The 17874-nt window shown below is 33.1% G+C and overlaps 1 protein-coding gene across 3 annotated transcripts in view; it reads left to right on the forward strand.

Moving 5' to 3' along the window:
* Window positions 1-17874, forward strand: part of Mondo (MLX interacting protein mondo) — a 75077-nt gene that overhangs the window by 43129 nt on the left and 14074 nt on the right. Inside the window, exons 3-4 of one of the 3 annotated variants that reach the window (XM_085958427.1) lie at window positions 6531-6604; window positions 17357-17482. In XM_085958427.1, coding sequence (XP_085814553.1) covers window positions 6531-6604; window positions 17357-17482 — 200 coding nt within the window. Of the gene's footprint in view, window positions 1-6530; window positions 6605-13858; window positions 13973-17356; window positions 17483-17874 lie in introns of those variants that run through there. The other 2 variants (XM_085958429.1, XM_085958428.1) reach the window with 2 other exon arrangements.

Genomic DNA, 17874 nt, shown 5'->3' on the forward strand with positions numbered 1-17874 from the left:
TTGATGAGAACCTGGAATCGTGCTTAAAATTAAAAAACATCAACATACAAACCTGACTTACCCAAACGTTTCAAGGATATGCAAGGCCATTATTTACATTTAGTGTTTGTCAGTCATTGTCATGATTTAATTCTATGGATACCTTACTTACAATTTAATTTTTATCAATAAATAAGATCATTATTAAGTATGATATCAAGTTTTATTCAGTGTACCTATAGTTTAATTAAGACTTACATTTTTAACTAAAGTTTATTGAGTTAATAAACAGTGTATATATATCAATAATACAATGCAGTTCTACCATGTATTGACAGTTAACACAAAAAAGAAAAAAAAGTGTAGGTACATATTATATAATTTCGGTATAAGAAATTTGGCTCTCAAAAGAAATCTCGATCATTGTACTGTTGATATTTGGCTCTTTTGACTAATGAGTTTGCCGACCACTGCACTAGGGCAAAGAGGTCCCCCGGGATCTGTCGAAGCCGAAGCTTAGATAGAATTAATGGCCACCATGCGGTGTCGAAGGCACCGGCTATGTCCAAAAAGAAGCCTGCCACAATGACTCCTTCTGAGTCCTCAACAAATTTCTGTCCAAATCTGATGGCGTCCTCAGTAGACTTGCCGGGTCTGAAGCCAAATTACCTATCCGAGATAGGGTAGATTCTCTCAAGGTGGTCCTCCAGCCTTCTGCTGATTAACCGCTCCAATATCTTACCCAGCACTGGCAGAAGAGTGATTGGACGGTACGCTTTTGGGTAATGCGGTGGTCGTGTGCTCATCTTAGGTATAATCCTAAGGAGACCCTTCTTCCAACAGTCCGGGAAGATGCCCCTGCTCATGCAGTCAGCATACAACCCGACTATCTCATGAGGTGCTCGAAGCCACGCCAAACACAATTGATCGCACAATAAATATTATTGTTACAACAATTAGGTAACTATTATTAAACGAATTAAAAGTCACAATTCCCGGGAAAGTCCAAGGGGAAAACACACAAAAGTTTCACAAATCGTATAAGGGCAGGCAAAGGTATTAGTGAAGAAACGGGATCAAAAATTTGTGAATAGCAGGGTCAAAATTGAAGATAACGAAAGCGAAATAATAGCGATTCAAAAACACGTCCGCACGGCTCGACAGTTCCTACTGATAGAACATTAAATGGACACATGTTGGATTTATATGACAAATTGTATTTCGTTTGATATGCGTCATTTGCACGCGCGACCCGCAAGCCGCGCATCGCTTAAGCGTCAATTACATTGAGCTTTTTTACGAGCTGTTTATTGGCGAATTTAAAAGCGGGCGGTTCAGCTACTGCGATTTGATGATTACACACAAAACTTTCCATTCGCTGATAAGCCACAAGCCAGCGAGCGATTTTGACGGAACGTAGTTCGTTTTTTTACCGGGAGGTCGCTACGCTCCATAACAATGTTTCCATTAAACGTCAAAAAGGTAGATTTCAAAATGAGTAGTTCGTTTTTCCACCACCATCGCTCTACTGCGCAGACCACACGCCGGCGTGTAGTGTGAAAAGTTGACTGGCTTTCAACTTTTCTCGGTGGAGTGTTTACAACCCGCTTATTAGCTTATTCGATGATTACACTGGGCGAATTTACAGGCAGATTATAAATTTGCCAATAATCAGCTCGTAAAAAAGCTCAATGTAATTGACGCTTTAGCCACGATCTTTTTAGACCGTGCCTCAACAAAAGCCTTAAGAAAAAAATATTTTCTTTTCAACACCTGTTTTTTTAATTAATTATTACATGACATAACTCATTGATCGTGGAGCGTTATATTAAATATATCGATAACCTTTGACTAAACGTCGTATGACTACATCGAATGTTAATTTTTTATTTGTTTTGCTACCATTTTTGTTTTTTTTTCTTACTCCATTTTAATTATATTATCCAGTTATGTCAATTTAATTATTCAATAAATATTGACACATAATATGTCAAATTAAAACCATCGACTAAATAATACACAATTCTCATCGATTAGAATAAAATTGTGATATTTGTTTTTGAAAAACTGTTATCATAATTTAAAAAAAAAAGTGGTATTGCAAGCCTCTTTAACTGTAATACAAGCAATCTTATGTCACTATGTGCTTTTGGTCTACGGTTATATTTTTATACTATTGTAAGTTATAGATAATATTATATTCATTAAAAACTTTTCTCTGTATGAATCGAGAGTTCTTCTTTTATTTTTATTTTTAAATCGTAAATGGAATCGTTTGTAAAATACGATTCAGCACCTACTCTATTTACAAATACAGATCCATAGGCTAGGCCAGGGTTTCCCAAACTATGTTCCGCCGAACCTGAATAGGTATTCCGCGACCATTTGTAAAGGTTTTATACATTGCAACACATTTAAAGATCTTCTACGTACTACGTTCTAAGTAGAAGTAAAATAATCAAAGAATCTACTTCATATTGAAAGGCGAGTGATGATCAATCTCCACTGATGTTTATGTCAAGTATCTAGATAGGTCATGGCTCCCACAAGGAACGGGGCTGACAGGCCTCTTGCCCGGGGGCCTGGGCTTACCGGGGGGGGGGCGTGAGAGATTGACTAGCCAAGTGAGATAAACACACATCGCAAACATGCACTATTAGTAAAAAAAATGTGTCAAAATATCGCTGTTTTGCTTCAAGCATGCTAACATTTAATAATATGTGGTTTTGCCATGTTTACAATTTTTGATTATTGTCGATATTTGACATGTTCATAATTGTACGTGTCAAATAATCAACATAAAAGTGGATGTATTAAATATACAAAAAATCGCTAAAAATACCTTTAATTTTGCCACGAACACCATTTGGAATATGCAACTGTAGATCGTCACATTGCCTTTCCTTTAACCATAGCGATAAATAGAGGGCCCGCTTCGGGATGTGGGGGCCATAATCTAGGTACAGACGGTGGAACATCTTTTCTCACACCGTGCGCATAAAAAAGATGGGGTGGGGTATATTGTTTTTAACTGACCGGCTGACAAGTCTTGTCAGTTTAACGACAGTTGCCAAAATTGGCAGAATGGTTAGCTGCGCTAATAAATAACCCACAAAATAAACTAAGTGTTCCGTTAAAATTTCCGGGTTCGCGAAGTGTTCCATTGCAGAAAAAGTTTGGGAAACCCTGGTCTAGACCTAGATACATCGGTTCGGTTCGGATACAGTGTATTTTTTTTCCCGATGGGGATGGAAAACGTTGTCCATAAATACAGATATTTTTGGTCTGGACTAGGCTTTATAGAATCACGATAAGAAGAACATACAAATTTATTTAATCATAGATACATAAACTTTCGGCGTGAATGATTCAAATTTAGATTCAAACGGCGTGACACATTTATAAGTCTAGGTGACGTTTTAGGAAAAAAATTGACAATAATTATCATCGAAATTTGGTATTTTGTTAATATGCAATCAGTGCATTACCAAAAAACCAATATTTAACAATAATAATAAATTTATAAAGTCGTGCGGGATGACTATTAAACATTAATTAGGTATAAAAGTTTTAAAAATAGCATTGGTTTAATCCAGTGGTACACAACATAAATATGAAAGAAGGGCCAATTTATCCATTATCCATTTTTTTCACGGGCCGCAGTGGGTAAAATTATTAAAATATAATGATATATTTTTACCAGGCGAGACAAACATGTTATTATTTTATATATAATAGTTACATATTAGCTACTCCAATCACTACTCACTGCATTTTTTTTCGACCATGCCCAATCCTAATGATATCATATGGGCCTCCGCTGAGTGGAGGTTTGTATAAACAGATGTTGGTTTTACGAGAAATGGTCACTTGCTCAACCTATTAGGTCCTTGCTCTGACCCATACACAAATTGAAAAACAATATGTATTGTGTACTTTCCAGACCCAGGATTGAAACCTGGGACCCACGACGTTATAAACTGACGCTTAAGCCGCGCGGCCATCGTGAGTGTACTCTGCATTAGGTACATATAATATATTCGCACGATAGAACCGGGTATATAGAAAATTAGAATTTTGTCGTATTCAATGAAAAATTTGGTGATGGTGTATTTGTTATTTTGGGCCGTTAAAATCGCACGTCTGGACTGCATGCAGCCCGCAGCCCACCGGTTGCCGACGACTTGCCAAAATTTTAATTTTGTATTATTCTTTATAAGTTCGTTAACTTACGACCACAGGCATATAAATAAACTCAAAAATAAGCATTGGATTTATTCAGTTCTTCTTTGTTGCATACTTAATCTAGGTGATTAATCTGTCTTAAATTTTTATAATTCGCGGGTAAAATGTTATCGTTGATGACATTTCTCTTGTCATTTATATTATTTTATTGCCACACTGGTACATAATCTTGTTCTAATCGCAAACTAGTAGTTTTTGAATAACCACTTAGATCCTTTTTTATAACATTTATTATGTATGATACGTCATCTCATTATTTATTTTGCTCTACTTAATTTCTTGGTTTTTCTTGTTTCAATATTAGTTATTTATTATTAAATACTATATATTTAGTCTAAATCATAATTAAATATTGCTTGCAATCTTTCTATTTCTTAATTACGAAATACCATTTGTTTTGGAAATAATTTTTTCGTGTTTTTTTTTTAATATAGAATACCTAATATTTTCGTGAAGCATTACATTGTGATTGGACTATTAATATATTTACAAAATATTGGTAGAAAAGTTGCATTCACTTCATGATAATTATCCAATAGGTACGGGTTTTTAATAAAATTTAATATCATACACACTATACCTTTTAATGTTTAAATAAGAATATTTACAGTGGACTTGAATCGGGGAAACGTATTAATTTCCTCGTGATTATGGATCAGCAAAAACTTAGACATAACATAAATTTCTTAAAATGTGATTTCAAAATTGAAATGTGTGTATGGGTTGCTTTTCATTAACGTAAATTTGTGTTTCGTGGGTACGAAGCACAAACGAGATTGTGGGAAAATATTGTTTTTTGTTTTAGAATTATTAATAACCATCTCCTTGCTTTTTCGTACAAAGTGGTTGTCAGTAATTTTGAACAATCACAAACACCCAGGCTTTGAGAAAAACATAAATATTGTGTCCTCACCGGGATCGGACCCAGAACTCTCGGGTGGAAGGCCAGCGCTTTACGCACTGCACCACGAGAGCCGCCTGTGGGAAAATATTGGGCGCTATATCTTATTACGTTTTCTCCAATCTCTGATATACATATTATAATGCATATATTATTATCAATTATTATATGCGTAAATGGGTTACACTAATAGATAATCAATAAATACTGAACTATTTTTTTATTCAACGAATAATTCACAAGATTTAAGGAATGTAGCATTCTTTACTTAACATACATAATTTGGAAACACAAAGCACATTATCTATTATAAAAAATCTTTTTTTTATATGGCGTCCAGACAGGAATCAAACATGCATTTATCGGATTCCGGTCAATGTACCTATTTTAAAATAAAATCTGCAGACAAAGTTGGATAAAAATGTGTTATTATTGTTTTTCACCTAGGATGCCATCAAATAATACAATCCACCATTGTTATTTTTACTTGAAATCCATGTTTATTTAAAGAATATTTTGTATTATTGTAATTAATTTTAAAAATAATTTGTACCTGAGGGATACTTGACCCTCTGTATATTATAGAACATTTTCTGTAGTCGATGTTTTTCAGATATATTATCAAGATTGGCGCGCTTTTTGGTGTGACAACACTGTCAACTCAATGTTTGATAACAAACACGCGTGCTCCGATGCACGGCGTCTTTTTTCTAATGGAAAACCGACGCGACTGAATTTCCCCTCCAAAGCGGACGGAGACCGCGCATAATTATAAAGCTCTCGTCTGCGATAGACACAACACACATTCGATAATAATTATTTCTATTGCACAGCTGTCTGTACTGATTATTACTCAAACTTCCCGCCGATATCATTGTCAATAAATTCAAATTTAGAATGTTTCTTTTTTTTATCCCCGGACCACAAATTCGATTAATCTGATTATTTTTTCCATTGGCGTATCTATCAGAAGATTTATTTAGGGGTGTATTTTCTTCTCTCTGAAATCATAATCGTTGAATATAATGTGACAAAATTGCTTTGTTTTTTTTTTAATATTGAAAAAATATACAAATAATCACCGCAGTTTTTTTAAACATTCTTAAAATATTCATTGAAGTTGGAAGTCGTCGCGCGAGTTTTGTCGTGAGTGCGCGTTCATGAAGGGGACTTACCGCATAGCCACCGCCGGCAGAGTAAACCACCCTGTGCCCCTTATCGCATTATGTTCAAACGTCTCCGGCTGCCCCGCCTTTCTTGGGGTCGCAAGTCAAAAGTTAAGTTCTGAGGCCTCGTCGGAGGGATGACGGCGACAGAGACGATGGAATACCATCGGAATTCGAGGCTCGGGAGCGACGCTAGTGTGCCGTTGCCAATTGGACCCATTAGTTTGTTTTTGTTTCAGTTATCATGAAACGGAACACCCTGGTGTGCCCGTTCGCATCACCGCTGGACGTCGATACGCACATCAAGCCCGAGGTGAGAGATCACATTTTCTTATTCGTTGCAATACGTTTCATGTATAAATTTTCATATCGGAACACACAGAAAGACCTAATAGATGCCGTGCCTTTACACTCGGATCAGGCCTCAGTGATGTGTTAATTTCAACATTATTATTTTTGTTAAAAGAAAATCTGTTATCTTCATGAGGTTAGTGATTTTTTTTTGTCAGAATACTATTTTTTTTAAATCATGAACCATTTTCCGATGTTATCAAATCATTTTTGTATATCGCACACTGCAAATTGTAATTCATATTTTATAAATGAAAAAAAAAATACCCTTTCATATTTCAAACGTATTAATATATTGTGTAATAGTTTGTTTCTTCTGATTCTTGAACTGGCACGCCATTGTAATAATTCAACCCCCATTTTCTACAGTACCTATCACCAATCAGATGCTGGCTAAAAATAGGTACAATGCAATTATGGCATCCATTTAACATAAAATTTGCCGACGTTTAAATTAATTCAATCGGCATATTAATGTAGGTAACTCATTCCAAAGTGATTGAATCTACCCGGACCACTGATTAATGTCCTGCCTTTAGACCTCTCTTGTTGGTTTTCGTTGTTTTTTAATTTGTGCGTCAGGGTATGGACCTAATAGGTTGAGCAAGTGGCTGACATCCATTTCTCGTAAAAAACAAAATCTGTTAATACACACCTCTATTCTGTGGAGGCCCATATTTATGATCATATTAGGATCGGACATGGTAAAAAAAAGACCTCTTGAGTTTTCGTTGGAAATCTATTTTTACATAGCTTGTATTGGTAATATTGTTTATTCGATCACAAAAATATATGGAGTTAGCTGCTAGAGTATAAAATGTGATTGTCAGATAGAGCATTGCATTTTGCATATTGCACATTGCAAAAAAATATTTTCGTTCTGTAATGAGAAAATATATAATATATATTGACTGCAATGCTTTGCTGTATCAAGTCTTTGTTAATAACTTTTTTTTTTTTTTTAAACAATGTTTCAGAAAATAATTAGACAGTACCTACACATATTAATGACGTGTAAATAATCTCATCTCAGGAAAGTGTTTCATAAAAATTGGCATTGTCTTTCTCAATTACTATATAACAGCAATCCATTAAAACGATTTGAGAAGAAACATTTTGTGAAGGCCAAGACATTAGCGGCTATATAATTATATAGGCCTATCCATATTCAAACATTTTTTTACATAATACATGTTATTGTTAAATAATTAGGGATTGTAATCTCGGACAAATTTTTCATCCCAGAATCAAAGAATTAGTATTTTTTCGATCGCGGATTATATGAAATTGAGTGAATGTTCCCCACAAAAATATGTCTGCTATATAGTAGGTAAATCATACAGTGGCGAAGGGTGGAGGTAGGCTGTTAAGATCTGATACAGTTATATCTTATTAATGTTATGTTCTGTGGTGGGAATCCATTAATATTTTCAAAAACCACCGACAGTCTTATGATCCAGGAGATCACGAACGAGCATGAATCAGTGACAATCCCTTTGATCTGTCGTAAACCTATCAACCCGTGCATATGAGCTCGCACATTCACGAACGTGTTCCATTGGTTTGTATCTAATAAATACAATCAACCTTAATAAATTATTTAAGCTATTTACTGCTCATTTCGTATTCTATATCTTTTGAAATCAATTACAAACGTTTTTATCGTATTTATCAACTAACCGATGTATAGCTTTATATCAGGGAGATGTCTGCGACCTACAATTTGTTTTCGGTAACGACATACAATGTACCAGCATTTTTATTGCATGATAACATTTTATAATTTATTTGTTTACCGAACAAAGAAATAAATAAACAAGATATAACATTGTTATCTTGCGTTTTTCATACGCCCAACGAAAAGAGTCATTGGTCAACCCACTGTAATATATTAATATTATAATAACCAATAGTTTGATTACAGGGAACCTTATGAAATTGGTTTCTGAAACATCTTTTGTGTGGTAAATTTAATATTGTAGCCAGATTTTTATGTTGTCAGACTAATTGAAATACGGCTGATTGTTTGTGGCGACCATCTTTTGCCTCTAAAGTCTAACTAAAATATACGAAAAGGCTAAAGTGAGATATAAGCTGTTACAAGTAAAGTACTTGATTGTTTGTTGGTTAGGTACAATGCACATATTCCTGCATTGAGCATCTTAGCTCACCCAGATAGTCCTTGATAGATGTGTAAGATAATTGAACATAAAAATCAAATTCTTGGAGAAATATGTATATAAGTACAATAAAGTAGGTAGCTATTAATATTATGTCCATAATATGGTGCTAAGGCAAGGAGAGTTCATTAGTATCCTCCAACGAACGTCAACTAAACAAGGCTTACCATTATATCATCTTCTCTTTCACTTTGTTATGGCAATGATAGTACTTGTAGCGTAACGCGGTAGCTTGAGAATAAAATAATATCAACATAAGTAGAGTATCCTCCGGATAACCTTGCCATTTGGAATAGATTTTTTTAAAATTAAAACGTGAGTAAACCAATCCAGTGCTTGGAATTTACTAAAACAATTATACGGCGTACGTGAGTAAACCAATCAAGTGCCCGGCTTTTACTAATACAATTATACGGTTGCGTATATTAGCCATTTGCTTAACCTATTAGGTCCATACTCTGACTCCAAACACAAATTGAAAAATATTATGTGTATTTGCCAGACCCAGGAACCTGGGACCCACGACATTATAGGCCATCGTGGGCGTTACTAATTGTTTATTGTTAATTAATTTTTATTTCCATGTCAGATACAGTCAGTACAATAAAATACATGTCCAAACTGATAATTATAGAAAATTGAAATTTGTATATTGGAATTGAGGAGCTCTTGGGGAAGTGACTCAATATTTAAAAAAAATACCCTTATGATATTATCATTATGTCAAAGTTCACATTTTTTAGCAATGCCGTTAGACTGAAATATACGATCTTTTTTGATCATTGTTTTAATTGTGAACAATAAAGATTTGGTACGAAATTGTCATAAAGCAACCTTAAAAGGAGTTATGATTGATTTTTCTCATCAATGCAAGGAGTGGCGGCCATCTTGGATTTATCACAGACCACCTGCCACTATTTAAAGCGAACCACCCGATAAGAGTAGGTATATAAGGTAGTCATGCAATTTCTTCATTCAAAATCCTGGTTACCAAAAACGGATTATTATTTTTAATTGGTTGGTTATATCGTCATAATATAAACCGTCGATAGGTATTTATGTCCGAAGCAGTCATAGTTGTTGATCTGCTCGATTTGAATGCCATTGTGCATTGTTATACTCACAATAATTATACATATCTACGTAAATATGTACAAACTACAAATGTAATACATTACTGAGGAAGTAATATTTTTTGTCATCCAGCCAACGTCTCCAAATAATTTTCCTTCCCAGAAATCATTTAGTGTCACCTCGTTTTAATTAAGCGGGTGAGGGTTCGTCGAACTGTGTATCGAAAAATGCTGACCCTTCGTAAACAATGCTTTAGTGAAGTTACACGCAACAAAGTAAAGAAACATCGATGTCTTATAAAAGCGATTTTAATATTATTATTTACCTACAATGTGTATGTACTAACTAGTTGGGCCGACGAGTCGAGATGCGTTTTTATTGCAACTCGTGGACAACGTATTTATTACATTTTGATTTTTTCACCCTCCGAGTCATTCAATTGTTTTCACTTTGTATTTTTCCATGTTCCCTGTTTTACGTGTATAATGTTGGGTCGATTGACTCATTAGAAAAAAATCTTGATCCGGTTCCCTGACCGTCTTTCCTACGACTAGTATTTCCATTGCTGAATGAAAGCCAGTCTTCTCGGCTCGTCGCGGATCTTTCAAATAACCTAGCAACTATAACTAAATTTATAATTCATTGAAAAAAACTATAAGTTTCGAGCGTGTTGACAAAGTACATAATCGAAACACATGCAGTCTAATAAAATTTATTAGATTGTGATTTTAATCCTTTTATTTTTAAATCTCACGCAATTACCGTAAAATTAAGGTTTACATTTACGCAGGTCTCGAAATGGATCGGAACGCACCGGAGCCCAGCTCAGAGATTATCGTTCCGTCCGGTGGAAATAATAATTTGACCATCTGATATGTGGGCTAACAGAAAATCTAATACACAAATAAAAAATACATAAATACATAATATGACATTTTGATTAATAATGTCGAATCGATTTAATTTAAATTTATCTGCAATCAAAATCACTATATATGTAAATTAATAGTCAAAGCTTATTACCGCTTTTATTTCGACCCAAACTTTTAATATTTTTCGTTTGATAACTTACTAAAAAATCGAAAAAATATTTAGTTTCTATTTACAGATATAATATTATAAAATCTAAGTTAAATGCATATATTTTGTAACACAACAATTAATCGCTAGGCACTTGCTATCCGCATGTTTGATAATATAAATAATAATTAATATTTTTGTGACTCAATAAAGTTATGTCTGGTGAACCTTGGACTCGAAATAATATTTACTTGCGACATTTTTCAGTTGACACTGTTGTTTTATCTTATTTTATTTGTTAGATGCCGTCTGACCAATATCTTTATTTATAAATAATAGTCAAGTTTTTTGTACAACAGTATCACTCAATATATAAACAATGTTATTAATTATTGATATTACTTTTATCACACTAATTAATTGCCCATATAAATGTCGAAAATGAAGAATCTGGGGGTATCATTGGACAATAGTTGAATGCTTTGTAGGAAAGATGGATACATCGACATGATGCCGTCTATTTTTTATCCGAGAAATCAACATTTCATGATCACATAAAAAAATATTAATAGCATACAATAGAATTATTGTAAACCACTAAATTTTGGTACATGCGATGACCATGGTTATAAAATTATTCTTTTGTCAACGAGTGCATCATACATTTAATATAATTGTATCTAACAAAATAGTAAAATATATTCTGTAATCTTTCCATTGGAGTTTTCAATTGACTCGTAATTTAATGAAGCTAAGCGAGCCGTAACTGTGGCCGTTGCAGATACAGTAACCAGTATGGACGCCAAATAATTATTTCGCATCTAGAGTTGGTTACAGTATCTGGAACGGTTACATTTACAGTTCGTTAGTGAGTACCCGGCTTTAGATTTTGAATGACACATATTTTCAATAATTCGGTTAAAAAAAACTTGTTAAAACATAAGGGCAAATTAAACAGAAGTATTAAATTACAGAATATATTTTTCGCAATTTGAATATAATATAGGTACATTTAATAATCTTATTCGTGCAATTTAGCCTACAATGTATTCACTATTAATACATACCAACTTCAATATAAGATAGCAGAAAAGCTGTATGGAAATATAATTTTATCTTTATTTTCATTATTTTATGGCTGTTTATTTATTTTTATGAGATTATTTTCTTTCATTGTATTATACAATCCGATTATTAGAAACTATAATTATTGTGTAAACCACTTTCCACAGCTTTGTTAGGAAGTTATTTCTAATCTATGTGTTTGCTAAATATTTTTTTATAAATTATCAAATTTATGAAATTTCCGTTTTTAACGTAAGACGGACAAGGACGTAAAGTTTACAATTATTATTGTCATTTTTCTCACTATAAGATTGCAGTAGTATAAGGAATCAAATTGTAAAAACAATAATAATTCACTGTGTCAATGTCATTATCCATTTATAAGAGAATCTGATTTAATATCATTAAATTCTTTATCTTTCCTTTATAATATAAATATTTTTAAATAAAAACATAGTAACTCAAATATACATAATTGATACAAAATTGAAACCATTGTAGTGAATCAAAATATTTTGCTATGGTACGTGATTGAAGAATCCATAAAAGTTGTGACTAATGAAAATTTCTCTCTCTTAAAATGTGCATTGACCAAGTAAGCAAGTATGTACCTAAAAATCTTTTCTTTCAAATTGTTGAAAACAGGAAAATATTTTATGACACTATAATTTAGGACTTTGGGATTTGGAAAAATCAAGGCATTTGATTACTATACATTAATGGAATATTTTTTATTCAACTAAGTCGGTATATTAAAATAAAATCGGATTATACTACAAATAATTTTTTGGCTTAAGTACTTCCAATATCAGTGATTGTAAACCCTTTTTCTACATGTATCTTGTAACTGTTATAAAAAGGTCGCGTGTCTAGGGAATCCAATCCCGAGCCAAAATTCTGATCCCGGGATTTCGGGATTACAATTTGACAATCCCGGGATCCCGGGATTGACATTTTTTTCCATTGTTAATATAAAAATTTTATATTTACAAATAACATTGATAAAATCGGTCAAAAATAAATCTAGTATAATTTATACTATTGAAGACATTTATTGTTAATATTGTATACGTTCAATCTTGGAAATACACAAGTTTAATGGAGTAAATAATATTGTAATATAAATAATAATGTGAATTGAATATGAGATTCCTGTTTCTGATAGTAAAGACATAATGAATGGATTAGCGAGATTTAAAATAGTAAAGCAAATAATCATGGCGTACGTATGGCCTTTCCGCATCATAAATCTAATTAGCCAGCCAAATATGAAACTGCCGTAAAACGTATGATATCATGGTAGAATTACTTTGTTAAAAGTGCGAAGCATTTTCCAATCTTTCTCATTTTTAATAATTCATGTGAAAAAATAAAATGAATCGGCAACCTACACATGGGTATAAATCAAACTTCATTCAAACTCAGTTTATTTCTAATGTAGTTATTTTTTATTAAAAGTATTTTTTCCGTTTTATTTTCGCTTTTATTTTATTTTCCATAAAAATTGATAAAAAAATCAATCCCGAAATCCCGGGATTATGTTTATCAATCCCGGGATTCATAGGTATCGAAAATAGCTCGGGATCCCGGGATCTCGGGATTGGAATCCCTACGCGTGTCAGATAAGTAAAGTGAAATAAAAAATCGAATATGTTTTTACCCGGCGGCTTACTGTAAATTCACCAAAAAAGTAAGCTATATATATAATATACATTAGGTATATGGTACCTGCCTAGATATTTTCTAAATCTATATAATACTTATTTTCTTTCTTTCGACCATGTCCGATCCTAATATGATCATATGGGCCTCCACGGGAATGGGACGATTTGGCACCGCGAACTGGCCTCCGCCGATTGGCCTCCGGTAATTGGCCGCCGGTACAATCGGACGCCGGCCCAATTGGACGCCGACCCAATTCGACGCCGACCCAATTGGCCTCCGGGAGATTGGACGCCGCAGAGTTGAATTAAATGCGCAAAGGAATAGACGTACGTTACGATTTGTTGGAGTAAATAAGCAAGTCAGTTTAATATGCTTCTATCTTCTCAGTAGTTGTACCTTATACATTTCACGCTTGACACATTTTTAATATAGATTGAGAATAATTATTATGCCTTATGATGTTTATTAAAAGAAAATAATTCTTGCCTCGCTAAAACTTAAAGATGTGCATAATCAATTAATTTATTGTCTATTCATGGGTACTTATTTATATTTACAACAAATATTAAAAATAATGTTAGATGTTAGAATGAAAATTACATTATATTTCAGCGTTTTATCGACTTAATATTATAATAAAGCTTAAACATGTATATTATTATGCATAAATGCGTATTTTAAGATAGTATGAAATTACAAACAAAATATTACGTAAGTTATCTGCTAAGTATAAATGTTTCAGTAGTTTGATTGATAAACTACTTAGGTACTGGGTGCCGGACGAAATCCCGAAGGCCGAAATCCCGAAAGCCTAATTCCTGAAAGCCGAAATCCCGAAAGCTGAAATCCCGAATACCGAAATCCCGAACGCTGAAATCCCGAATGGCCGGAATCCCGAAGGCCGAAATCCCGAAAAATAAAAAAAAATACAAACAACAATAATTGCGCAATTTTTTCAAGAGACACAAAAACCCATTTTTTGTGGAAATATAAAAAAAATGTAAAATACAAACGTCAATACTTGCGCAATCGTGAATTGCGGAAAATGGGGTTTTCCGATCGGCCAATTACCGGAGGCCAATCGGTGGAGGCCAGTTCGCGGTGCCAAATCGTCCTAGACCCGGCCTCCACAGAGTAGAGGTTTGTATTGACAGATTTTGTTTTTTACGAGAAATGGATGTCAGCCACTTGCTCAACCTATTAGGTCCATACCCTGACACCCACAAATTGAAAAACAATATGTGTACTTGCCAGACCCAGGATTCGAACCTGGGACCCACGGCGTTATAGTCCAACGCTTAAGCCGCGCGGCCACCGTGGGCGTTATATTATAATACTTAGGTACACAAAAATATTTTTTTGACAATTTAGTGAAATATGATACTCTGTTGTTTGTTGTGGTAATTGTAAAAGCTGCAATCAAATCATTATAGAGATGATTTCTAAATTTCGATTTTATAATATAATTCGTTGACAATTTTTATAAATAATTATTGATTGCACAGAGTGCTTCTTGCTGGGTAAGAATGATATTGCTTAAAAATCCACTTTATTTCATTCTTGAAAAGTTTTATGTAACTAATTATCCATCAGTCGATTGCCTATAAGTGAATCTTTTCAACATACGTATTCTTTTTTAATTTCATTCATATTATGAACTAGTAGTCTTTGTCTGGTTAATCATCAATTTTATAACTCATCCATCATACTATTTCCAGATGAAAATCTAACCACATACTTATCTTACAATATCAGGTCAATATTTAACTTTTATTATAAAGAAAAAACTCCTTAACTTTTACATAATTATTAATACTATCGACCAAGTGTACTTTCCATCAATAATTATCTAGTAGGTATGGGTTTTTACAAACACAGGTAGATAGGTATTCATAATAATATGTTAATTTTTTATACTTGATCCTTTACTTAGTAGGTAATAAGGATTTTACCTCCTTTTATTGTATTAATTTATTATATAAGCGAGAATTGACTGTATTCATTATCAGTGTGCATTTACAACGAAGGCGAAACACGGGTCGCAGAAAATGGTTCAAATATAATAGTACTTAAATCCGTTAGAATTTTACATGCTTATAAGATTATAACTTTGTCGCCGTGTCACCCAAAAATCTTCCGCTGTCGTAGGTGCACCATCCATGTATTAAATAATAAGTATTATGTTTTAATGTAGGTAATTAATATAATGTCTTTCCAATTTGCACACCATCATTAAAATTACATTAATTTCACTATTTCCCACAATTTATCATACTTGTGTGCTGTATAGAGGAGGCACATAATATTATTAATAGCTAGCTATTATTTCACTTAACAATTTACGATTTATGTTATTAAATATCAGTCGTAAATTAATAAAATATCACTGCACCCCATGTCAGCAATTTAAATTTTGATTTTGATAGTTATCTGGTGTTGATCAGTTCGGTTCAGATGACATGTTATTTTCTATCCCTAATGAGGCGGGGTAATACACTATTAGAAGTCTTGAATAATTATATTTTTGCATATTCATCATAATCTGTGATTTTACATTCTTGACACTACTGAACCATTTTGTATTTTAATCTAATTAATTTGCTTAAGGCTCATATAGAGCTTATCAACTATATTGAGGCACTATGTTTTGCTAAGATAAGCTGTATATAAAATCTTAATATTATTTTTCTGTCTGCTGATGTGATAAACTTCAACATTTTATCATACATTGTATGCACTAATAAATTACAAACAAATTAATGTGAAGGCTTGACATTTTGATAAAATTAATTAAACCATATATTTTTTTAACCTAAGGATACATCAATTGAGCCTATTTCTGAAAAAAGGCCATTATCCCGATAACATTATTTTTCAGTAAAACAATATTCAAATGATTTATTATTATTATTTTGACCATATCCAATCCTAAGAAGAAGACATATGGCTTTCACAGAGTGGAGGTTTGCAATAACAGATTTTTGTTTTTACAAGAAGTGGATGTTAACTACTTGCTCAACCTATTAGGTCCATACCCTGACTCCAAACACACATTGATAAACGATATGCGTGCTGATATACTAATCCATGATTCGAACCTGGGATCCACGGCATTATAAGCCTTAGTCGCTCGGATATCGTGGGTGTTAGTTTAGAATATGCCATACATTTATTTGTCTACAGCCATAAACAATTATTTTATCTTGACAACAGATGGCACTAAAAATGTTTTAGTGATGACAAGCGGCATCTTTTGGTGCATCATTTTTAATCGCTATTATGTGAAAAAGAAGGTTCCAAGATTACGCCATCTTACCGGAGACGGTCTCAATTAAACAATAACAAATATAAAATCACCCTTTGCTTTCACGCTCGGAATTATGTTCATTACATTTGTTGTGACATATTAGTACTTACATATTTTTATAAATTTACTTTTTTGACATTTCCAACAGTTAATTTTTACATAAATACCCTAAAATTTTTTTTTTTTTTCAATATACAATATGCTTATGTGATGCCGGCTCATTTTAAAAATGATGGGCTGGGCTCGGCAGCCATCAAGACTGCAGGTCATAGGTGTGTATTTAGCGTGTCTTAAGCTAATCCACTACTGCATCAAAAACACATTGATGGGTTTTCCTTTGCCACCTATATTTTCACATTATATTTTCAATTTGTTCTTATTCGTATGTCGTATTTTGTTACAGGCCACTATCCTCGAAGGAAAATACTGGAAAAGGAGAGTCGAAGCGGTTACGGCTGAATACAAGACATGGCGTATGTATTACAGAAATAGAGCCCTCGGATGGGGACCCAAAGATGTCTCAGATGTTGTAAGTGCTAGCCCATTCCTAATCAGCTTCATTTTAAAACTAAAACTTCATAATAACACTTTATCCATATAACCCCTAACAAAAAAAATACCCAATGAACAAGATATAGATAGAAATCATCAAAATAATTTGTGACAGGAATAACCCTAAGTAAAATATTAAGGTTTTGAATCTACATAGCAAATTAAATATATTTTCTGGCAAAAATTCCTGATTTTTAAAATCTAAGGATTGATATTACTTAGTTGAATACATAAATAGCGTGTCTGGATTGTTTTTTTATCAAACATTATTGTTAATCAATATTGCAGCTGTGTAGTTCCCATATAACTTTGTATTACAAAATATTTCACCTATACTCTCTAAAATGTTTCAGTGGCATAGTGATAAGC

Source organism: Rhyacophila brunnea, unplaced genomic scaffold, assembly GCF_057557595.1.
Source record: "Rhyacophila brunnea isolate RB1 unplaced genomic scaffold, BYU_Rbru_1.0 scaffold_7, whole genome shotgun sequence".
NCBI classification, from domain to species: Eukaryota; Metazoa; Arthropoda; class Insecta; order Trichoptera; family Rhyacophilidae; genus Rhyacophila; species Rhyacophila brunnea.